Source organism: Dermatophagoides farinae, chromosome 1 (assembly GCF_024713945.1).
Source record: "Dermatophagoides farinae isolate YC_2012a chromosome 1, ASM2471394v1, whole genome shotgun sequence".
Taxonomy (NCBI): Eukaryota; Metazoa; Arthropoda; class Arachnida; order Sarcoptiformes; family Pyroglyphidae; genus Dermatophagoides; species Dermatophagoides farinae.
The window spans coordinates 7,400,001-7,422,585 of NC_134677.1; the positions used below are offsets into that span (position 1 = coordinate 7,400,001).

At 34.0% G+C, this 22,585-nt stretch overlaps 6 protein-coding genes and 3 non-coding genes across 10 annotated transcripts in view; 2 read left to right on the plus strand and 7 right to left on the minus strand.

Annotated features, from left to right (window-relative positions):
- The window catches only part of LOC124493226 (large subunit ribosomal RNA), a 3,752-nt gene extending 2,181 nt beyond the window's left edge, over positions 1-1,571 (minus strand). The window contains exon 1 of the ribosomal RNA XR_006959102.2: positions 1-1,571. This exon is cut by the window's left edge and continues 2,181 nt beyond it. This is a non-coding gene — a ribosomal RNA (large subunit ribosomal RNA).
- A 234-nt stretch (positions 1,572-1,805) lies between these two features.
- On the minus strand, positions 1,806-1,958 carry LOC124493225 (5.8S ribosomal RNA). Its single transcript, XR_006959101.1, has one exon. It is a non-coding gene; the product is annotated as a 5.8S ribosomal RNA (ribosomal RNA).
- A 463-nt stretch (positions 1,959-2,421) lies between these two features.
- LOC124493229 (small subunit ribosomal RNA) lies at positions 2,422-4,239 on the minus strand. Its single transcript, XR_006959105.2, has one exon. It is a non-coding gene; the product is annotated as a small subunit ribosomal RNA (ribosomal RNA).
- A 1,629-nt stretch (positions 4,240-5,868) lies between these two features.
- On the minus strand, positions 5,869-8,103 carry LOC124493195 (uncharacterized). The gene is made up of 2 exons (XM_047056273.2): positions 6,589-8,103; positions 5,869-6,530 (listed from the first exon to the last, which is right to left on the minus strand). The coding sequence occupies exons 1-2, from the start codon at positions 7,293-7,295 to the stop codon at positions 5,936-5,938; spliced, it is 1,302 nt and encodes a 433-aa protein (XP_046912229.2). The 5' UTR covers positions 7,296-8,103; the 3' UTR covers positions 5,869-5,935.
- Positions 8,104-8,110: 7 nt separating this feature from the next.
- slpr (mitogen-activated protein kinase kinase kinase slipper) lies at positions 8,111-11,567 on the plus strand. The gene is made up of 6 exons (XM_047054500.2): positions 8,111-9,340; positions 9,391-9,574; positions 9,652-9,800; positions 9,863-10,333; positions 10,402-10,482; positions 10,535-11,567. The coding sequence occupies exons 1-6, from the start codon at positions 8,761-8,763 to the stop codon at positions 11,326-11,328; spliced, it is 2,259 nt and encodes a 752-aa protein (XP_046910456.2). The 5' UTR covers positions 8,111-8,760; the 3' UTR covers positions 11,329-11,567.
- cni (protein cornichon) lies at positions 11,381-12,465 on the minus strand. Its single transcript, XM_047056276.2, has 5 exons — positions 12,250-12,465; positions 12,119-12,187; positions 11,992-12,056; positions 11,853-11,900; positions 11,381-11,763 (listed from the first exon to the last, which is right to left on the minus strand). Exons 1-5 carry the CDS (start codon positions 12,328-12,330, stop codon positions 11,589-11,591), a joined length of 438 nt encoding a protein of 145 aa, XP_046912232.1. The 5' UTR covers positions 12,331-12,465; the 3' UTR covers positions 11,381-11,588.
- A 114-nt stretch (positions 12,466-12,579) lies between these two features.
- Positions 12,580-14,784, minus strand: LOC124493193 (trehalose transporter 1-like protein). The gene is made up of 4 exons (XM_047056271.2): positions 14,486-14,784; positions 14,339-14,412; positions 13,225-14,267; positions 12,580-13,163 (listed from the first exon to the last, which is right to left on the minus strand). The coding sequence occupies exons 3-4, from the start codon at positions 14,256-14,258 to the stop codon at positions 12,680-12,682; spliced, it is 1,518 nt and encodes a 505-aa protein (XP_046912227.1). The 5' UTR covers positions 14,259-14,267; positions 14,339-14,412; positions 14,486-14,784; the 3' UTR covers positions 12,580-12,679.
- Positions 14,785-15,362: 578 nt separating this feature from the next.
- LOC124493188 (uncharacterized) lies at positions 15,363-18,212 on the plus strand. 2 transcript variants are annotated; one of them, XM_047056266.2, is made up of 4 exons: positions 15,363-15,688; positions 15,775-15,864; positions 15,923-16,261; positions 16,318-18,212. In XM_047056266.2, the coding sequence occupies exons 1-4, from the start codon at positions 15,658-15,660 to the stop codon at positions 18,135-18,137; spliced, it is 2,280 nt and encodes a 759-aa protein (XP_046912222.1). In that variant the 5' UTR covers positions 15,363-15,657; the 3' UTR covers positions 18,138-18,212. The 2 variants fall into 2 exon arrangements, with proteins under 2 accessions (XP_046912222.1, XP_075588510.1); XM_075732395.1 differs by having other exon boundaries at positions 15,396-15,688; positions 15,923-16,249.
- Positions 18,213-18,402: 190 nt separating this feature from the next.
- Positions 18,403-21,324, minus strand: LOC124493194 (proton-coupled amino acid transporter-like protein acs). Its single transcript, XM_047056272.2, has 5 exons — positions 20,656-21,324; positions 20,121-20,418; positions 19,582-20,007; positions 19,145-19,505; positions 18,403-19,036 (listed from the first exon to the last, which is right to left on the minus strand). Exons 2-5 carry the CDS (start codon positions 20,361-20,363, stop codon positions 18,618-18,620), a joined length of 1,449 nt encoding a protein of 482 aa, XP_046912228.2. The 5' UTR covers positions 20,364-20,418; positions 20,656-21,324; the 3' UTR covers positions 18,403-18,617.
- Between the last annotated feature and the right edge of the window lie 1,261 nt (positions 21,325-22,585).

A 22,585-nucleotide genomic window follows, 5' to 3' on the forward strand; every position in this document is an offset into this window, starting at 1 on the left:
AGTATCGGCTTCACGCTACAGCATCGTCCATTTTCAGGGCTAGTTGCTTCGGCAGGTGAGTTGTTACACACTCCTTAGCGGATTCCGACTTCCATGGCCACCGTCCTGCTGTCTATAGCAACCAACACCTTTTATGGGGTCTGATGAGCGTACACATTTGATGCCTTATCTCGACGTTTGGTTCATCCCACAGCGCCAGTTCTGCTTACCAAAAATGGCCCACTAGGCACTCATACATCCAAATGGTCGGCTTCAATCAAGAAAGTCAACCATCTCACCCATTTAAAGTTTGAGAATAGGTTGAGGTCGTTTCAACCCCAAGACCTCTAATCATTAGCTTTACCGGATGAGACTGAGTCAAAAAGCGCCTGCTATCCTGAGGGAAACTTCGGAGGGAACCAGCTACTAGATGGTTCGATTAGTCTTTCGCCCCTATACCCAGGTCTGACGATCGATTTGCACGTCAGAATCGCTACAGACCTCCACCAGAGTTTCCTCTGGCTTCGTCTTGCCCAGGCATAGTTCACCATCTTTCGGGTACCATCGTATACGCTCCAGCTTCGCCTGATTGCCAATAAACAAAGTAGGCGAGCCGCTACTGCGACCGAAATCTCGTAGCTTTACTTTCATTTCGCCTCTCTGGCCTGTACAAGACCGAGCGACTTGCGTATATGATAGGCTCCTTGGTCCGTGTTTCAAGACGGGTCAAATGGAAACCGACCTACTCGCGCCACAGTTCAACACCACGCAATGCAAGCAACAACTGATTGACATTGTTGAAACGGCTTTTCGCATCCAAAGACACGTAAAGACCAGTCTCGAAACATCAATTAGCAATCACAGGCAAACGCAGTTTATATACTCCCGAAGGAGGACTTTTATCAATCAGTTCATTAGGCGACGGTTCCGGCCAGAGACTATAACGACGTCAAATCAAAGACTTGACGGGCACCTTTCTCCAGCCCAATCTTACAGCCGTCCCAATCATCTGATCGAACGTGGCTTAGCATCCTCGGCACGAAATGCACCAAAGCTTGCGGCCGAAAAAACAAAGGAACAATCTCCGAAAAGATCCATTTCCGTTGTCGTTGGCTGCAAGCGTTGATTGAATCGACCGAAGCGCAAACTTCGTGGTTCCATCTGTTTGCCTTCCAGTGGTTTCACGTACTGTTTAACTCTCTCTTCAAAGTGCTTTGCAACTTTCCCTCACGGTACTTGTTTGCTATCGGTCTCGCTGTCATATTTAGTCTTGGATGGAGTCTACCACCGACTTTAAGCTGCACTCTCAAGCAACCTGACTCTAGAATGCATCGGTTTGCATGAATCAGTCGTTCGTCTCTATGGGCCTAGCACCCGCTCTGGATGTCCCTGTCAAAGGAACTTGAAACATACGACAATTCATGATGCACCAATACATTAACGCCGCATCTCTTGAACGCCTAAACGTCAAGACTTGGCGCTGGACTTTTCCCCTTTCGCTCGCCGTTACTCAGGGAATCCCATTTGGTTTCTTTTCCTCCGCTTAGTTATATGCTTAAATTCAGCGGGTAGTCTCGCTTGATCTGAGGTCGAATATAGACAATTGAAATTTGAATATTGATCCATTATGGTAATCATACATGGCACACATTCTGGGTTGTTTAGCTGGAAATGCTAAATACCCTTCTAGTGATGAATGTGCTACAAAGCCATCAAATAATCACCAAAGGAGTCAGCATTCGAAATGTTTAGAAATAATCTCACGACACCGAAATGAATCGCGACGATACAGATTTATTTCATTTTGGTTTATCAAATTTCGATAACGACGCTCAGACAAACGAAGCCATCGGATATCCAATGGCTGCAATGTGCGTTCGAATGTCGAGTGATCAGAGTGTCCTGCATTTCACACCGATTAACGTAGCTAGCTACGTTCTTCCTCGACCAGCGAGCCGAGTGATCCACCACTGGCAGTAGTAATTTTTGCTTTCTTGCGATTCATTTGCAGAATCACAATTCAATTGTTTCAATGATACTGGCTCAATGTTGTTTTGAAATGAAAAAAAAAATGCCTTGTACCTGTGGCTCCAGCAATCGAAACATTCGAATCTGGTATTTAAACCTAGCGGCACTCATTACAAGCGACACACTACATCCACGTTTATCCCGAGGATAAACAGGAACCGTAGAATAGGCACCAACAGGTAGCAAGGAGAATCGCCGACAAAGTTGTACATTAGTAAGTGCCAAGTTCCATTATTATGAAGTTGAACTAATGCTTTTTTCCATGTTACCCAGATATAATAAAAGCCAAGTTTCAACTTCAGAACTTTCAATGACACCACCGATCGCAACACAAGTCAGTCGATCCGTTTGTGATAACGGGCAACACATCGTTCGAATTGAGAATCAAGTGTTTCATTGTTCAAAAAACACCGATAATGATCCTTCCGCAGGTTCACCTACGGAAACCTTGTTACGACTTTTACTTCCTCTAGATGTTCAAGTTTGGTCATCTTTCAGGCCGAACATGGCCACCACGAGGATGGCTACGTTGGCCTGTCCGAAGACCTCACTAAAACATCCAATCGGTAGTAGCGACGGGCGGTGTGTACAAAGGGCAGGGACGTAATCAACACAAGCTGATGACTTGTGCTTACTGGGAATTCCTCGTTCATGGACAACAATTACAATCCCCAATCCCAATCACGAAAAAGTTTCACTCGGTTTCCCGCTTCTTTCGAAGTAGGTAGACACATGCACGCTGATTTTTTCAGTGTAGCGCGCGTGCGGCCCCGGACATCTAAGGGCATCACAGACCTGTTATTGCTCTTTTTCATACGGCTGAAACGCCGTTTGTCCCTCTAAGAAGCGTTCGAACAACACAACGGGTGTTCAACACTATTTAGTAGGCTAGAGTCTCGTTCGTTATCGGAATTAACCAGACAAATCGCTCCACCAACTAAGAACGGCCATGCACCACCACCCACTGAATCAAGAAAGAGCTCTTAATCTGTCAATCCTTCCAGTGTCCGGACCGGGTGAGTTTTCCCGTGTTGAGTCAAATTAAGCCGCAGGCTCCACTCCTGGTGGTGCCCTTCCGTCAATTCCTTTAAGTTTCAGCTTTGCAACCATACTTCCCCTGGAACCGAAAAACTTTGGTTTCCCGGAAGCCGCCAGCCGAGTCATACAATAAACTCTGGCTGATTGCTGGTTGGCATCGTTTATGGTTAGAACTAGGGCGGTATCTGATCGCCTTCGAACCTCTAACTTTCGTTCTTGATTAATGAAAACGTTCTTGACAAATGCTTTCGCTTTAGTTAGTCATGCGGCGGTCCAAGAATTTCACCTCTATCGCCGCAGTACTAATGTCCCCGTCCGTCCCTCTTAATCATTACCTCGATTCCGAAGACCAACAGAACAGAACCAAGGTCCTATTCCATTATTCCATGCAACAGTATTCAGGCGATTGATGCCTGCTTTGAGCACTCTAATTTTTTCAAAGTAAACGTATCGATCGCCCACGACACTCAATGAAGAATACCGTGGGACAATGCGATATTCTGCTCAGCATGACAGTAACCACCGTCAAGTGGACCACCATGCATGAGCTGAGATCCAACTACGAGCTTTTTAACCACAACAACTTTAATATACGCTATTGGAGCTGGAATTACCGCGGCTGCTGGCACCAGACTTGCCCTCCAATTGATCCTCGTTAAAGGATTTAAACTGTACTCATTCCAATTACGAGAACGCATAAGCGAAGCCCGTATTGTTATTTTTCGTCACTACCTCCTCGTTCTGAGAGTGGGTAATTTGCGCGCCTGCTGCCTTCCTTGGATGTGGTAGCCGTCTCTCAGGCTCCCTCTCCGGAATCGAACCCTGATTCCCCGTTACCCGTTACAACCATGGTAGGCACATAACCTACCATCGAAAGTTGATAAGGCAGACACTCGAAGGATATGCCGCCGGCACGAGGCCATGCGGTCAGCTGCAGTTATCCAGAGTCACCACCGTAAGGTGTTGCCACCTTTGGTCTTGGTCTAATAAATGCACTCCACCACGAGGATGAAGCTTTTCGGCATGTATTAGCTCTAGAATTACCACAGTTATCCATGTAATTGGTCAACATCCAATGAATCATAACTGATTTAATGAGCCATTCGCGGTTTCACCTTAATACGGTATGTACTTAGACATGCATGGCTTAATCTTTGAGACAAGCATATGACTACTGGCAGGATCAACCAGGTAGCAGCAAATGTTATAGACTTGCTTCATATTCAGGTAATTGTTGGTGACAATTAACCAGAATATTCAGCTGTCAAACATTGCTTGTGTTGTTGCAATAACAACACGACATGACGATTGCTTTGCACATCACTGCTTAGGTGGAAAGCTTAGCATATATCGATCATGCCACAAATCGTACAAAGTACGATCAAAACCCGTAATCTTTCGATTTCAGGCATTTTCGTCGATCTTCTTCAGCTTGTTGCAATGAACAACTGGCTTTTCCACCGTTTATCGGTACATTTAAGCACGAAAAGCAAAAACAAACCAAGTTCTGGATCCATCCAAAACGACCACGTAACCACGAATTCGATATGCGACCATCGAGCAGCTCCAAGTTGACGGGAATCTTCAGCAGTTGAGCATTTCAGTCCATGCCTTAAAGATTAAGGGGAGACCCAGAAATGCACGGCGCTGATTTGAGATCCAATACCATACACACTACATCCGAGTATGGATTAGAATCTCAAACGCCGAGACTTAAGCGAAAAACCGAAGCTTCTCGCTCAAGCCCTACGCATTGAAGCGCGTTAACCATTTGAATGTGAGAGACACCACGATTTCTCCGGTTAAGGGTACTACTGTGATAAGGCAAGCGTCAAAATGGAGAAAGCGCTTTGCCAAGCCGAAAACTCAAATTGCAACTGCAGCACTGACACAGCGCTAACAAGTTACAATCCTCGCTTGTGTATCAACTTTGTCAAATCGTCGATTTCTTTCGAACGATCGTCTCGCCACAAATATATCAAACCTTGACCACGATTCATAGTATAAGTAAAATGAGCATTGCATCAACTACGAAACACGGGATATTTAGTAGCAGTATATATTTATTCGTAAAAAAGTTGAGAGAAGCAGCAAAATCCAATGATACGAGAAAGATACACACATATAAAAGTAAAAAAGGCAGATCACAGTGATCCATTCGCGTAAGGATACATGAGTATTGTTACATTGTAGACATGCGCGTTCGTTTTCAAGTCAGGAAAATCCTTGCACAGTTTTACGTTCTTTTAACATGAATAAATTGCAGCAAAACTTTTCGGACACTTGAAGAACTTTGCCATTTTTCGAAATCCATCCATAGTAATCATTTTATTTTATTGCATTCAATGGTATTCTCAAACACTTTTCTGCATATTGAATTAGCTTTGAAAGTTTTTAGTTTTCCAAACCAAGTTGTTCATGATTTAACCACCATTTACGAAACTTTATTAAATTATTATTCACGTCAACACTACCAATTCAAAGTGAATTAATTCAAAGTACAAAAATCAAAGATTGAAAACCAGGACCATTTGCTACTTGGTTGACAAATTTAATTTAGAAATTCAAAACAATGATGACCAAATTCACAATTTCTTAGCTCAATTTTTATTAATAAAATGAAACAAGCGCCATAATGAATTAGATTGTTTGCCATTTATTGACATGTATCGTGATGAGCAATGTGTAGCAATTTCAACATTTCATCAAATATATCGAATCGAACATGACAATTATTTTGAATCAATGATAGCGCCACCTGAAAACGATTGTATGCAATTATATTTCATATGTGCTCATTGTGTGAATCATATGAGAATCAAATTCGAGTTTTCAAAAAATCATCATCAATTTTATTAATCAATTAAATTTGAAAAAAGAAATCAATTATCTACATTGTTGGTGTATTGACAGAGATATCTTCATTAATCGTTTCAACATATTCATTTGGATTGGGAAATGAATCCATCGAAATATTCAATTCCAATTGACGTTTTTTCGTATGCGGCAGCTTAAAATGTCGAATACGTATGTGTGTAATCAGATTGGTTTTCTGTTCACAAGCATAACTACAATGGGGCCATTTACAACGGAAACGTTTAAAATTTAAATGTACACGAACATGATCTTTCAAGGAAGTATTGTCGAAAAACGATTTCTCACAATCAGGCCATGAACATTGATATGAACGAATATTCTGGTGTGATCGTAAATGTCTTGTGTAATATGTAATGGATATATAACGATCGCAACCATTGAATTCACATTTTTTACGCATATGTTTCGATTGTTTATGTGTCAATAGATCACCGCGATAAGAAGTGAAAAAATCACATCCATCATGATCACAACGATAATGACCAGTATCATGTACAAGATAGATATGTTTCGATATTGCTTTACGGTTTCGAAAGTTTTTATTACATGAATTACATGTCAAGTATTCTTTCAAATGTTCCATTTTCAGGTGTCGTTTCAATTCATTTCTGTAATAGGCAAATGATTGATTTTTTTTACACATTTACAAATACTCGTCATACTTACTCATTCCGGAAAATTATTGCACATTTTTCGTTTGAACATTGGAAAATATTGTGAGATTGTTTCAAATGTTTTTCCAGATCAAATACCGAATCAAATTGCTCAGTACAATTATTCTGCAAACATTTATGCCGTTGACCACTATGTACAATTTGTTCATGTTTGTTAACTTTATCCTTTGATGTACTACGATATCGACAGCCATATGAACAGATGTATTTCATTGCTAATCCGAATAAATCATCATCATCATCATTCAGTATGGTAGAGTTAAGATTTCTGCTATTTTCCTTTTTCTCTGAGTCCTGATAACATTTTTTCTTGCTTGTCACAGGTGCAGAATCAGTTTGTTTACGTTTTTGCGTTGTTCTTTGACGTTGTTGATTGATCTTTGAATTTAATCCAAGTTTTTGAACCAAATCAATATTGATCAATTCTTCATGTGAACCATAATACGATTCAGTTTGTCGAATCAATTCAACAATAAACTTGTCTGGTTGATTCATTTTATCATCATCGGTGGATGTGATTTCACGGAAAATTTTATCACAGTATTCGAGATTTGCTTTGAAATCATCATCTTTTAATTCTTGTAAAAAATTATCAATTTCATTGGCATAATGTTTCAAGAGATACAAAAACATATGACGATACTGTAACAGAACTCGAATCAGTCGGCAATTATCTTTGTTTAGAAAAATTTTTGCCATTTTTTTGACCAGAAAAAAAATAAATGAATCAACAATAATTTTTGTTTACATTACATTCAATTAAATGTGATATATCCATCCATTCATAAATAAAGTTATTATTATTATTATTCAATTTAAAATTTCTCAATAATTATGTCTTATTTTTGGCTAAATAATAAATAGATAAGTATATAGATTGATCATGTGATAAATAGTTTTGTTTTGTCACAGAGAAAACTTGTCGTTGACAAACAAACGCCCAAATATTTTTTTTTCCATTATAAATATGTAGATAGATAGATGTTATATATTAAAAAATCAATCATGATCATCATATCTATTAAATGTAACTGTCTTGTCAGGCTAATATATTTAATATATATACAGTTGTCAGTTTATGTGTGCATGTGTGTTTTCTTTACATTTCATCATTTTATTATCATCACAACAACAGTAAAATAAAAAATAAAAATGTACACACAACATAATCTGTAGTACCTGAAATCAATCTCTTCTCTTTCTCTTTATTTTGTTGTTAGTTCATTCATTCCCTCAAAAAAAAACCATAAAACTGCTTGGCCCAAGATCATGGATCATTTCCAAAAACATGCAACGCACACATCTTGAAACACACATACACACACGCACACACATTTATTGAAAATTACTACATTTGGAAAAAAAACAAGCAAAATAGAATGAAAAAATGAAGATTATCCATTTATGGAAAACAAAAATAATTATTACACTTGAAATTTCTCCACATCACATCAGCATCATTGTAGGGGATGAACAAAAAATGAAAAAATGCAGTTAAATCATAGAAAGAAATACCATTTACTTACATTACCATTTCACTTATATAATTGTTGTTGTTGTTATTGCGATAATTAATTATTTGATGATAATAAACATACCAAAATGACGACAGACTTATGGATATATGCTTACCTGTGATGCGATTTGATAAATATCATCATCATCAATGTTAGTACTGATTTTGTTTGTTTGTTTGTTGTGTTTTTCTTTCCCATTTTCATCGAAAAAATATGGACCAACGGAACGAGTGAATTTTTTTTTTTTTTTTATTACAACCATATCGACCAAAGAAAATGTACGTGTGTATGGTGATCAATTACTGAATGTTTATCATTAAAGTCAAAAGCAAAAAAATTCTTTACATTTTATGATTTTGATTAAATGACAGTATTATCATGATAAGAAAATTATCCATTCTTTGCCATCTTTTATCTATTTTATTAGTTGTGATTTTTGTGTGTGGTCACCATTGATACCATTGATCGGATGTAATCAATTTTTGTTGATTTTTTTCTTTTTCCTAAAAAAATCACCCTCAACACAGATCTAATTTCATGATCTTTTTTTTCTTCTGTGCACGTGAATGTGTAAAGAACTAAAAAAATTTTTTTTTTGTTGTTGTTCTCATTCGAAGAATAATTGATTGATTGGTTGATAAAAAAAAATGATTGTAACAAAATTATATGATGAACCACCTGTTGATTATAGTGATGATGATGATGATGATGATGATGAATTTGATGGCAAAGAATATGATGAAAATCATAATTTTGCATCATTTAAATCATCATCTACATTTGCTGAATCACAGTCGAAACAATTTTATTCAATACCAATCATTGATTTTAATCAATTACAAATTGGAAAATTAATTGGACGTGGTGGCTTTGGTCAAGTTCATCGTGGCATTTATCAAAATGAAATGGTTGCCATTAAAGAGCCAATTTACCATCAACAGAAATCAATGAACATGATTAATAAATCTTTGAAAGAAGAGGCACGTCTACAATTCTATTTGAATCATCCGAATATTATCAAAATTCATGGTCTATCAATGAATCAGAAAAAAATCTATCTAGTTATGGAATACGCTGCAGGAAAATCATTACGAGAATTGTTAACAAAACATAGCTTATCACCAGAAATAATTATCAATTTTGCCAAACAAATATCCAGTGCAATGGAATATCTGCATAATTTTAGGCCAAAACCAATCATTCATCGAGATCTTAAATCATCAAATAGTAAGCATTATTCGCAATTTTTCTCTTCTGTACTTACGTTATTTATTTAGTTTTACTTGATTTACCTATTGGCACCGGTGGATGGCTGGACAAACAGATAAAATTGACCGATTTAGGTTTAGCACGTGAATTTACCGATTCAGTGTCCATGATGACACCATGTGGTACATATGCATGGATGGCACCGGAATCAATAGCGCATTCGAAATTTTCCAAAGCTAGTGATGTTTGGAGGTTTGTGGTCATGATTGGTTTTCTAACAATTACAAAATATACAACTAATCCAAATCTAAATCCAAATAATTACATAGCTTTGGTGTTGTATTATGGGAACTATTGACGGCAGAAATACCATATAGAAATATTGCCGGTGCAGCCATTGCATTCGGCATTGGTAATCGTCAATTAACCTTACATATACCGAAAACATGTCCTGAAGAATTGAAAAATATTCTGCAAGGTGAAATTACTTTTTGCTTTCAACAATAAATAAATAATTCTTTTCCATTTGTATCCGATCAGAATGTTGGCAACAAGATCCTAAATTACGTCCAAGTTTCCAAAAGATTCGAAATGACCTTGAACAATCATCATTCAATGTAATCGATATGGAACAATTTAAGCAGATGAAAAAAAATTGGTTCGAAGAAATATGGAAAAGTTTAAAGGAAAAAGAAAAAGAATTAGAATCACGGGAGGAAAGGGCTAAATTAATGGAGAAAAAAATGAATGAAATTGAACGTACATTGAGGGAAAAATCCGAACGATTAAATCAACGTGAAATCGATGTTGTTGGTCGTGAATTGAAAGTAATCTTGCAACAGAATCAAAAAACACGGAATAAATCACGGCGAAAAAAAATTCGTACAGCTGCTGGAACACCGCCATCGATTAGTTATCCAAGAGATTTTTGCCACAATGTAACAGTGACAAAAACTAGTCATGAACATTCATTACAGCCAAGTTTACAGGCAAAAGCTTTGAATCAAACATGTAGGAAATTTTGTCAATTTCTTCTTTCAAAATTTAATCTGATTTGATTGTTATTGCTATAATCACAGGGACACCTGGAACAAAAACACGTCCTGAATTACATACCGGTCTTTTTGTGAATGTTTCTCGAGCTAGTTCAATGTCACAAGGTAATTTTTTATGAAGAAAAAAAATTCGTACTTATTTTCTGATGATTACCAGAACCAGACACGGATATTGAATGTAATCTTCAAATGGAACAGCAGCAGCAGCCATCAACATCAAAGAAATCGATAAAACGCAAAAAATTTGGTCAATTTTGGAGAAAATTATTCACCATATCTCGATCGAACGTCAACGATGAAGATGATAAACATTCGATATTGAAAGTAGTCAACAAGCAAGATGATCATGATTGTGAACGCTCATTATTTCATGTTCATGTTGAACACGGTGATTGTGATAAAGTATTGGATGTGAATTATCATCGCGATTTATTCTCAATCAATCGCACCTATCATGGTCTGACAAAATATTCACAGAGAATCCCTTTTTGGGAACAATTTATGACTAGAGCAGAAGCGCCAGCAACAATAGAACAAGGCGACCAGACCAGTTATGACTGGCAACATGACGAGTATGATGATGACGATGATGATGATGATGAAATTTCATTTGATTTCGAACAACAGAATGTCAGTCATATTCCTTTCATTCCTATCATGATGAATCATGATAGGAATCAAAATCAATTCAACAATTATTGCCATTATCACAATCAAATGCAAATGGCTAATAACAATGATGACAACGATGACGACGATGATCATGATTTAACAAATTATTCGCAACATGAAAACAGTAATGTTGGAACAATTTTCATCAATCATGATGGGCCACCAATAACACCATCACAACCAACAATAATAATGATGGAAACGGATAAAAAAATTGATGATGATTTACGTCAAGAATTGGATCAATTTGAACAAGAATTCCAATCAATGAGATTATGATTTTTTCTTTCAACAATAATGTGATATATTTATGAAGAGACAGTGACAAATGTTTTAAATGATAATCATCAATCAAAAGTTATTTATTTATTTACAAAAACAAATGATTGTTTTGCACAGGGCTACAATTGTTTCTCTCTTTTGCTCTGTCTGGTAAACTGAATTTAAATGTTTGTTTTTGTTGTTGTTGTGCAAATGTTTTAAATGATGGTGATGATAATAAAAAACAAAGTTAAGCATATCGTTCTCGGTTCAATATTTCAAGCCGTCAACGTTAGGTTATAAATCATACCATAAAGATAATAGAAGAATGACAATAAATAGAATGCCAACTTAGCCCAACCTTCTTTCGTTGCCCGGGATAATTGATCAGCATTCATTATGGTTGTTGGATCATAAAGACCCGGTGATGACATTACAGGACGATTCATGTATCTATGTTGTGGTTGTGTTTGTGCGAGTAAATAAAAATACAATTAAAATAGACTTGATCACGATTCATCATAAAGACAGAATAAACAAACCTATGGATATGATAGGCGATAAGTGGAGCATTAATTATCAAAGTAAGCCTGTTATTGACAATAAAATAAAAAAAATTGAAATGATTAACTTGTTCGATTATGTGATTCTTTTATGGATAAAAAAAAAATCTTCAATTACCATTCTCCACAGAATAGAAACAAAAAATTGAAAAAGAAATGTATTCCAAATTCTGGCAATATAAGCTATTGGAAAATGAGATTTTTCAATTATAATTTGGCGATTTTTATATCAATTTATAACATACCGGATTCAATGTATTGCATTGTGTGATGGGATTTTTGAAATCATTTTTCAATTCATCAAATGCAATAACCTGTTATTTGGATCAATCAATCAAATTTTGAATAAAATGATGATTTACGCAATAAAACTCACATGGAAGACGGAGAAAAAGATGAGAAAGGCATCCAAAATTAATGCCAATATATAGGTGAATGCAGTGAAACCAAAAGCCATTACTAGAGTTGTTGTTGTTGTTGTTGTTTATTAGACAATCATGAAATGGAATGAAAATAATAATAATAATAATAAAAACAACCAAAAGTTCAAATGCCAAATTGGAATCAATTGCCAAATTTGGTAACAGTAAAAAAAAACTGCTGTGTTAATCTGCAGGATAAAATGCATGGTAAAAATCAAACGACAACTCTGTTCATAAAGGACGATATCAAGAAAAATTAATCGCAAATTCGCGAATTTTACCAATTTGTTTGAAAATTATTTAATTTAATTTAATTTATTGTTTTGACACTCTTTATAGAATTGATATAATATAATTAACTAATTCATTTCATCATTTAATGGTTCATTCATTATGTGATTCATTATTATGAGATCGTGTAACTTGATTTTGAGTGAAAAGGTCTTCAATCTCCTGAAATGATTTGCCTTTGGTTTCAGGTAGATAAATAATATTGAATATAGCACATGATAGACATATGAATGAAAACATCAAGTATGTGAATTGGCTACCGACCGTTTCAACCAATTTATAATAGAATGTAATGATAATGAAAGCACAAAACCAATTAAATGATGAGACAATGATTGATGACAGTTTTTTCACATTAAACGGCAATATTTCACCCATTATCAACCACGGTATCGGACCAAGACCCAATGAAAATGAAATGATGAAAAACATTAACGATACGATTGGTATCCATCCATAATGAACATTTAAGTCATTACCATGATGTTTATCAACAATATAGTAATAGATGATCATTGGTATTAAACTTAGATGGCCGCCAATACTGGAAATAATCATTAGGAAACGTCTTCCGAATCTATTCAAGAAAAAAAAAATTAAATTAAATTTCATCACAGATTAAACAACAAAAAACATACTTATCGGATAGAAAACATGCCAATAGTGTGGCCAATACCTGAATGAAACCAACAATAATAGTCGAATCGGATGGTGAAATTGATTCAAAATTTGAACTTTCAAATATGGATGTCATGAAAAAAATCATTGCATTAACGCCGGAAAATTGTTGAAAAAACATCAACGCAATAGCAATATATAATGGTTTATAGTATTTAGATAATGAGAATAATCGAAATTGTTGTACGATTGATGCATTGCCATTGATGTAAACACCATCACCGATACCAGCAGCAGCAGCAGAAGCAATGCCATTTTCATTCGAATCTTGTGGAATCACGTAAGTTGCCGGTATGGTTATATCGACGGCCACACGTCGACTACCTTCAGCACCATGTAAAAACATATTTGCTTCAGTTGCTTCAGATATACGGCCTTTTTTCAATAACCATACTGGTGATTCGGGCATGAATAGTATGGTCAATAATAATAACAACGGAAAAGCGGTTAGAAATAACGCCAAATCAGACCAGATGAAATATTTTCCAATTATATAGGTGAGTACAATTCCTAGTGTGACCGTCAATTGAAAACCGGAACCAAAAAACCCACGCTTAGCTGGATCACATGTTTCACCAATATAAACAGGAACAGTCAACGATATTAGACCACAACAGAATCCGGTAATAAAACGACCAATCATTAATGTTGCCAAGGAATCGAAGTTTCCAGAATATGCAATGAGAATCCAGCCGGATACAAATGGTAATGTTGTAAATATTAATGTTCCTTTACGGCCAAATGATTCAGTGAAGAAACCAGCACAAATAGAGCCAATAATTGCACCAAATGGCATAAGACTAGCGAAAATTGAATCAGTAAAACTATTAAGATGAATATGAGATCCTTGCTGTTTAAAGCTAGCTAATGCAGGTGCAGAATAACCAAGTACAGTTCCCATTGAAAATGAACCAATCCATGCGCTTAGTGCGGCAAGAAAATATTTCGGATTTCGATGATGTTGATCTTCAATCAGCAATGTAGTATCAGCCATATTGTGTTGCTAAAATTATCACACAAAAAGATTATTAATTAAACACTGAAAATCAATAATCAATAATAAGTAATAATTACCGATGATGAGGAATTTCAATCGACAACAATAAAAAATATAATAAAACCACCACAAGATTTATGAATGATAGACTCTAAACACACACCAACAGAAACAAAAACAATGGGCATTTATTTTTTAATATTGGAATATTTTTTAAACAATACATTTGATCATATGATTATCAGTTATAATATTTTTATTGATGATATGGGGCAATGTACGCGATTTTTTTTTTTTTTTTTGGTGCTGGAAAAAAAATCAGATCAACTTAACAGGTCTGGATCATTATGCTCGATTATGTCATCCTTGGATGATTTTTCTCAAGATTTTGATTGTAAACATGTTTATTATTATTACGAGCTAAACTATTCACACTTTTCTTCGTCACAAATCAGATACATCGAACTGAAGCTGAAATGGCGTTTTCCTTTATTATTTTGTTCTCTTAACAATTGTTATTGTTGTCATCGTCGTCTGTTTATTGTTACCTCGTTGATTATTGGCGTCATCTATTGTTTGAAGTTTGAGTTTAAATATTAATATTTGAATTTAATAATAATAAATTTCTTTAAAGAGAAAAACAGGATTTTATCCAAATGACAATAATCACATATCGGTCATGTTGATCTAAATTTTTTTTCAAATCAAATGACAGAATTGTGATCAGTTGAAATGTCAATCACATTCAATTAATTTCAATTTAAAGAATTTTCATGTAAACAATCGATACCGGTAATTAAGAATTCGATATCATGATCACAGAGAAAAATAGCCTCCTCATTTGAGGGTGAGAAATGTAAAACGAAAGTAAGAATTCCATTTTCAAACTAACAGCAAAACTATCGATATAAAAGAATTCTTAAAACAATTTAATGATATGCCACTAGCATTAACTGAAATATTCCTGTAGTAGTAGTAGTGGTGGTGATTATCATTAACAATACGGAAATTTTTGAACAGACAGACAGACAGACCGACAAACGATATTTGAAAAATTGCCCAAAATGAATCACGCAAGCGCAATTCGCGAGATCTTGATGTAAAAAAAATGTTTATTGATAGATATCAAGATTCAGACTATTGAGTCAAAATTGTATTTGTATGTCGGCCGCTTTTTCTCTGCTTATTCATTCATTCGTTCATTTCTTAAGTTTATTATATTAAATTTTTATTTTCATTATTTTTTTCAAATTCCATTCTATTCATTTTTAATTGTCGTCCAGCAATCTAATTTTATAACCGATTAAATCTGATTTTTTGTTCTGTTCAACCGCTGTTGTTGCCGGTTTTGTTTGAGTTATGAATTTTTCTTGATCTGGATTGGACCGAAAACAAAATGACCGAAAAATATCGAAACACACCCAAAGGTTAGAAGATATAACAATAATAATTTTGTTTACGTTTTTTTTTTGAAACAACAAATTCTAACAAATAACAAACAATTTAACTATAGGTCGTATTGCGCCAAATGGTTATCGTTTATGTGATCCATTACCCGAAGGACAAATTTTACTTGATAATGAAAAAAAACAATGGGTTATCGGTTAGTAATTTTTTTTTTTGAAATATAATGCACTAATAATCATTATCGTTTGAATCAGGAAAACCCATTGGTCTTGGTGGATTCGGAGAAATCTATCAAATCCATCCGAAAGATTCTCCATCCAAACAATGTGTCATGAAATTGGACAATAGCAAAGGTCCATTATTTGTGGAAGTAAATTTTGTATTACGTGCTTGTCAAAAATCACAGATCCAGGCCTTTATGGAATCTCGTAATTTGTCGTTTCTAGGAATACCTCGTTTCATTGCTTCAGGAACCCATAATGGTAGTTATCGTTTCCTTATTATGGAGCATTTAGGTGAAGAATTACAAAAAGTTCTCGAAACTAGACGTTTAAGTGTAAAGACAACTTGCAGGATTGCCTGTAGAATAATGGGTAATTAATCAATGGAAATGACATTCATTAAGCTTAATTAATTATAATTTGTTTAGATGCACTTGAATATATTCATGATCAAGGCTATATACATGCCGATATTAAAGCGCAAAATATTTTACGTTCGTTAAAGACAACAACAACCGATAATGATGTAACGAATAAACGAAAAACTGGCAAACGAACAATGGAGGATTGGTCCGATATTGATGAAGATGACAATTATTATCTTATTGATTATGGCCTTGTTGAAAGATATACATTTCAAGGTTCACATAAACCATATGAACCAGATAAACGTAAAGCTAATAATGGTACATGTGAATTTCGTTCACGTGATGCACATATCGGTGTCATATCACGTCGTAGTGATATTGAATCGTTGGGTTATAATCTTATACTCTGGTTCTATGGCCGTCATCCTTGGGCTAACATACTTAAAGATGCAGAAAAGGTATTGGCTAAAAAAAATTGGGCCATGTCAAATATAGATGATTTTCTCAAAGAATCATTCAGTGGTAAAACATTTGTTAATGATGAAGAATCGAATGATTCGAAAGCCTCGAAAACGCCATCATCCAAATCAAAATCGAATGCCAAAAAAACATCAGCAGTAGCAGCTGTTCAACAACAACAGGCAAAGAATAACATTCCTATATCAACTGTTGTGCCAAAAGGATTTAAAAATTTTTTCGATGAAATCAATCAACTATCACATGATGATCGTCCTAATTATGAAAGATATAAAAATATTTTACAAGATATTGCCCGATTAAATCCAAAAACTGGCAATAATAATCTATCCAATGATAGTCCGAAGCGATCTCGAGCGGCACGATCGAATAATAAACAAGAAGGGCCTAAAAAATCAAACAATAAAACGACGAGTAATAAAAGCAAAATCTTGTACACTAATGACAATTCAGAATGTCCATCCAACACTGAAAGTGATGATACCGAAATTGAAGATGAAGTAATCGATACAAGGATAACATCATCAAGAACGACGAGAACGCAAACGACAAAAGCAAATCAAAAACTATCGCCAACAAAACGAACGATTAAAAAACAATTAAAAAATAAGAAAGTTTTACCAGAATCACCTCAGACACCGAAATCAGTGATGAATCCACGTAGAAATCTTCGAAACCGTAGGAATAATATTTTTGATATTAGTCATGATGATGATGAATTGGATTCTATTAATGAAACAAAAAAATCACCCACTAATTGTAATGGAATGAATACTCGAAATTTACCACGCTATTCGACGCCGTTAATATCATTCACCCCGTTTGATGGTGATGATCCATTATTTGGTCCATTCGAACCGGAAGAAAGCCTTAACTATGTCACTAATAATGGCAACAAAAGAAATCAAACGCTCAGATCCACACCCATTATAAATGGTAAAATAAAACTTGGATCGAAAAATATGAATAGTATGAATAGTATTGTCAATGATGAAAATGAAACCGATAATACTAATAATAACAATACTAATAGAAGAGTCAATCAATGTCGAATCTATATCAATAATCAACGGTGTCGTTCACGGAAATCATATGATGATGATGATTGGAATCAAGCATATCAAATTGTGCCGGATAAACATAATACATCCAATGATAATGGTCCAATCATGAAAATAACCAATGGTAAATCATCCAAATCAACTATAACAATGACATCAACAACGACAACGACAACGACAACTGCCTCATCAAAACCAAATAATTGTAGTGCTAAACGTAATGTACAAAAATCGAATAATGTTTCATCAAAATTTGTTACACCAAATACCGATAGTGGTGTAACAGAAACGGCTGCAATGCAACGAATTCGATTAATGTTGCAGAATAAGAAGAAAAAATGATTGTCATTCAATTCAACTTTTTAAATCATTTCATCATTTACTATTATCAATCAATAAAATATACAAACAGAATTCGATATCATTGTATTTGTTTTTTTACATTTGTTTGTATTTGTATATTGAATGTGTTTTCTTTCGTGATGATCAACATGATGATAATGGAGATGGATGGATCAATCAATTTGTGATGCGAACCATTTTTAATGGAAATTTTTTTTCAATTTATGTCTTTTCTATTCACACACACACACACACACACATAGACTTTTTATTATGATCAATGTGTTTTTTATTCATTAAAAGTGGTAAAAATTTTAAATTTTACAACAACAAACAAAATAAACAAAAAAAAATTCATTTTTTACAATAAACAATGGAATTTATGTACAACAACAACAACAACAACCACAACAGTGGATTTTGATCACATAAGTGTGAGAAAATCAAATCACATAATCAAAACATTGATATAGTTTTTTTTTATAGATTCAATGACTGATCATCATTCGTTGTAGCTACATGCGTTAAATTGATTAGTTTATCAAACCAAAATGGCATTTTACCGGTTACATTTACAGATGAGTTATTATTATTATTATTATTATTGTCAAACATTGGTGATAATGACGATGCAGCATCGAATGATTCAACTTTTTCTTGGAATCTTTCCACAATCCCAACTAATGAGAAATATGTGCCAGTACATAATACCAATAGGCCAAATACTAGAATCGATGTATTCTTTATGATGAGCCATTTACGAGATAGACCACTTTTACGTTCAAAAAATGTAACCAAATGCAATACTGTTGGTATGATTATGGCAACCGATGTACAGGCAAATGCACCGATTAATTCGATGATTAGATCAAGTTCAGGTATGGAAGCGGCCAATACAACTAATACATTGAAGAGAAAATTCGATTCAGAACAATTTATAAATTGAATGATTAATTTTGAACTTTGTTATTCTAACAAAAACAACAACAACAACAACGATTACTCACATGTCAAAATAACTAATGACGAACGAAACATGTAATCAGACATGTTTACAATAAGTTCGGATTTTTTCCTTTCCATCAAATAATCACGTATGGTTGGCCACATTAAATGAATGGCAACATACATTTGTATCGGATATGAAAATGTGATGGAAAATGCATACATAAATTGTACGGCAATATATAATGGTTCATTTGGTAATGAAAATGTAATACTAGCACCAACATCTTCACCATATTTAAGATAACCTAAGAATCCTACAGATGAATATAATATTATGACAAATAATATGGCCATGTTAAGTACACCAAAAGGTTTAGCGAAATTTTCCCGTTTTTTCATTGAACGATATAATGGCATTGTCTGTTGTGTTATAATACAAGATTAAAATTGAAATTGAAATTGAAATTAAATTCATTCATTACACATCAATACATACCACTGTAATGCCTTCGAACGTAAATGCTGTTGTACTGACAAATTGTGGCAATTTATGATTGAATGGTTTACGATCACCAATATATGGAATATTTGTGACCAGATTATATAAAATGATCAATAAACTTGCCATTTGTACAACATTGGCGAATAATGATCCCAAAGATAGATGGTAAATACTTTTTATAAAATTCAATGCTATCATTATGGGTAGTAATAAACATAGAAAATAGACGACATCATCTTCATGCCAAAAACCTATCTCCAAATTGATGGCAAATTGTAGTAGATTTTTCGCAATAAACAGTGCATATGCACAACAGAATCCGGTTTGTGATAGACAAAGACATATGGTCAATATTTTCCTAGACATTTGACCGTATTCTCGTAATTTTTTTGGTCCATTCTCGAATGATAATTGTGCTAGCTGTTGTGATTTTGTTTTTTTTCAATAAATCAAAAAATAAAATTATTCAATTCAATTCTATACGTGATTGAATGATTCAACAAAAAAAATCAATCAATCAATCAATCATTTACCTCTTGATAATCATAGGGAATTTGTTCCGGTTTTGTAACCAATACTTGATTAATTTGAACGAGCATATGAATGCATAGATTACACAGAAAACCGATAAGAATGACACCAAGTACACCGAATATATAACCAGAATCAGCGAATGCTTTTGGCATTGATAATATACCAGTGCCGATATAACATTTAAGCAATGTCATCAATGCTTGCAATGTTGTTGTTTCACTCATAGATGGTCCGTGTGACATTTTCGAATGATTGCCAATTGTAATTGATGATGTGGAAAACCAAGAAAAAAGATATCTGAAAATGAACAAAAAAATCACAATACATCTTGACTGTTGGCAACAAGTGATATTTTTATCTGTCAATAGAATCAATTTACCAAAAGGAAACATTTTTTCTTATCATAATCATGAACAATTCGTTCGAATTACGTGGAAAAACAAAAAAAAATTGTAAATCTGAGAATTTAATTGAACGACTACGCTAATAACTAGTACGGAAACGGAATAAGAAAGTAATTTATTCATTACTTACCACTGAAATAATCACAATATATGAAAGTTTCGTGTGTGTGGATGAATGAATTCTTTATTTTCAAAAAAACAAGATTTTGATCAAATAACTTGATTTCTTCCAAAGCGATCTGATCAATTCAAATGAATGAATGTTAAGTGTTAAATATACGGTATATGACGAGATCATTTATAAATGTTTCTGGTCCATCAAATATTTGAATTTTAATCATAAATTATTATAATAAATTTTGTGCCACAAGATGACGATGATGATGATGATGATGGTTTCCAATGAAAAGAAGAAGAAGAAGAAAATTGCTATATGATGGTGGTGAGATAACGGTTTTACTAAATGTATCGGATGCCTTTTGTGTCACAAATATACACATACTTATCACACATACACACACATACAATGAAAACAATGTTATTGTTGATGAGATTTCTTTTTTTTTTCTTTTTTGTTTTATTTCATCGAATCCCCAAATGTGTTAAGTAGCAGTGGTACTTGATTGATGAGATGAAAAAATGATTTTTAGATAGAAACTATTTCTGTTCCACTAATCATTATGGACAAAAAAAAACCAAAGAAAATTCTTTTCAATTGTGGAACAAATGATTGGAATTTAATTAAAAGAAATTCCCAAAATACACAGTACACACACCTGACATATAACCGCCTTATTGTGATTTGTAACACTTACCACCATCACAATAAATTGACAAAATACATCTCTCTCTCTCTCTCTCTCTCTTGATATAATAATGATAATCAATGGAAAATTTTTTCATTCAATTAGAATGAAAAAGTATGCCATGAAATTTTGTGTGCATAGATAAAATGGCAATATTTGAAAGAAAGAAACAATTTAGAGAGACAGAGTTTCAATTTGTGTGTTAGAGAGCAAAAGTGAGAGGACATTTTCTCTTCATCCATCCATCCATCCATCCATCCATTCATCCATCCATCCATGAATCAAGATCCAGAAAAACTCTTTTTTTCCACCACTGTTTCCTTCTTCTCAATCTCTCCTTTCCCCACTTGTGTGATAAAGTGAAGAATAACAACAACAACAACAAAAAACGAAAAAAGTATGCTGACCTGCCAGTTTTAAAATTTGCCCTTTGAAAATGTTAAAAAGAAAAAGAAAAAATCTATTGGCAGATCCTTATCATTATTTTTTTTCTATTAAATTATATGAAATTTCTATCCCCTTCTCCTCCGGTCGATACAATCTCATCAAATTCGGTTGACCATATTATTCGATTTGAATAGAGCCATTCACACACATTGATTGTTTTTTTTCACTTTTTGTAATCGAAGAATATTTATCTCATAAAAAAAATTCCTTTATGATTTGATATTGATATTTTTTTCTCTGGAAAAAATCCAGGTCATTACGACATTGTTGTTTGTTTGTTTGTTTGTTTGTTTCATTGATAATTGCCATTATTGTTTTCTGAAATTAATTTAATCGATTAATTGTTGATTGATTGATTGGATAAATCATTGTTGTTAATGATGATATTGAAAACAAATTGAAAATCAATGTCAAGTGCATCAATCATTAATTGAATGGAAAATAATAAACAACATTGAGTGTTTTACATTGAATCTTTTGTTTCGAAAATTTAATCAGCATCAGCAATTCATTTAATGTAATTACCTATAATCTCATCATTGTTGCACACTTTGAAAAAAATAATCTAACAATAATTAGGCACAAATGTGCCTTGTATATACTATATTAGACAATTTACATGTTATTAGGTGTCTGTCACTATCATAAACACACACACACACACACACACACATCTATGGTTAATTAACAAAACATGTGAATAGTTTTTTTTATTATTCTTTCATTCCAAATGGCGTTATCATCCGTCCAACGAATGATACATCGAAATTAATTATAGTCCTATTAAGGTACATTCTTTTTTTATTA

Coding starts and splice junctions, on each gene's coding strand:
- LOC124493188 (XM_047056266.2), top strand. CDS start 15,658: ATGACCGAAAAATATCGAAACACACCCAAAG. Junction 15,865..15,922: donor AAAAAAACAATGGGTTATCG/GTTAGTAATTTT, acceptor CGTTTGAATCAG/GAAAACCCATTGGTCTTGGT. Junction 16,262..16,317: donor GATTGCCTGTAGAATAATGG/GTAATTAATCAA, acceptor TAATTTGTTTAG/ATGCACTTGAATATATTCAT.
- LOC124493195 (XM_047056273.2), bottom strand. CDS start 7,295: ATGGCAAAAATTTTTCTAAACAAAGATAATTGCCGACTGATTCGAGTT. Junction 6,531..6,588: donor GCAATAATTTTCCGGAATGA/GTAAGTATGACG, acceptor TGCCTATTACAG/AAATGAATTGAAACGACACC.
- LOC124493194 (XM_047056272.2), bottom strand. CDS start 20,363: ATGTCACACGGACCATCTATGAGTGAAACAACAACATTGCAAGCATTG. Junction 20,008..20,120: donor TTCCCTATGATTATCAAGAG/GTAAATGATTGA, acceptor AAATCACAACAG/CTAGCACAATTATCATTCGA. Junction 19,506..19,581: donor CGTTCGAAGGCATTACAGTG/GTATGTATTGAT, acceptor ATAACACAACAG/ACAATGCCATTATATCGTTC.
- cni (XM_047056276.2), bottom strand. CDS start 12,330: ATGGCTTTTGGTTTCACTGCATTCACCTATATATTGGCATTAATTTTG. Junction 12,057..12,118: donor AATGCAATACATTGAATCCG/GTATGTTATAAA, acceptor ATTTTCCAATAG/CTTATATTGCCAGAATTTGG. Junction 11,901..11,991: donor TTTCTATTCTGTGGAGAATG/GTAATTGAAGAT, acceptor TGTCAATAACAG/GCTTACTTTGATAATTAATG.
- LOC124493193 (XM_047056271.2), bottom strand. CDS start 14,258: ATGGCTGATACTACATTGCTGATTGAAGATCAACATCATCGAAATCCG. Junction 13,164..13,224: donor GCATGTTTTCTATCCGATAA/GTATGTTTTTTG, acceptor TTTCTTGAATAG/ATTCGGAAGACGTTTCCTAA.
- slpr (XM_047054500.2), top strand. CDS start 8,761: ATGATTGTAACAAAATTATATGATGAACCACCTGTTGATTATAGTGAT. Junction 9,575..9,651: donor AAAGCTAGTGATGTTTGGAG/GTTTGTGGTCAT, acceptor ATAATTACATAG/CTTTGGTGTTGTATTATGGG. Junction 10,483..10,534: donor AGCTAGTTCAATGTCACAAG/GTAATTTTTTAT, acceptor GATGATTACCAG/AACCAGACACGGATATTGAA.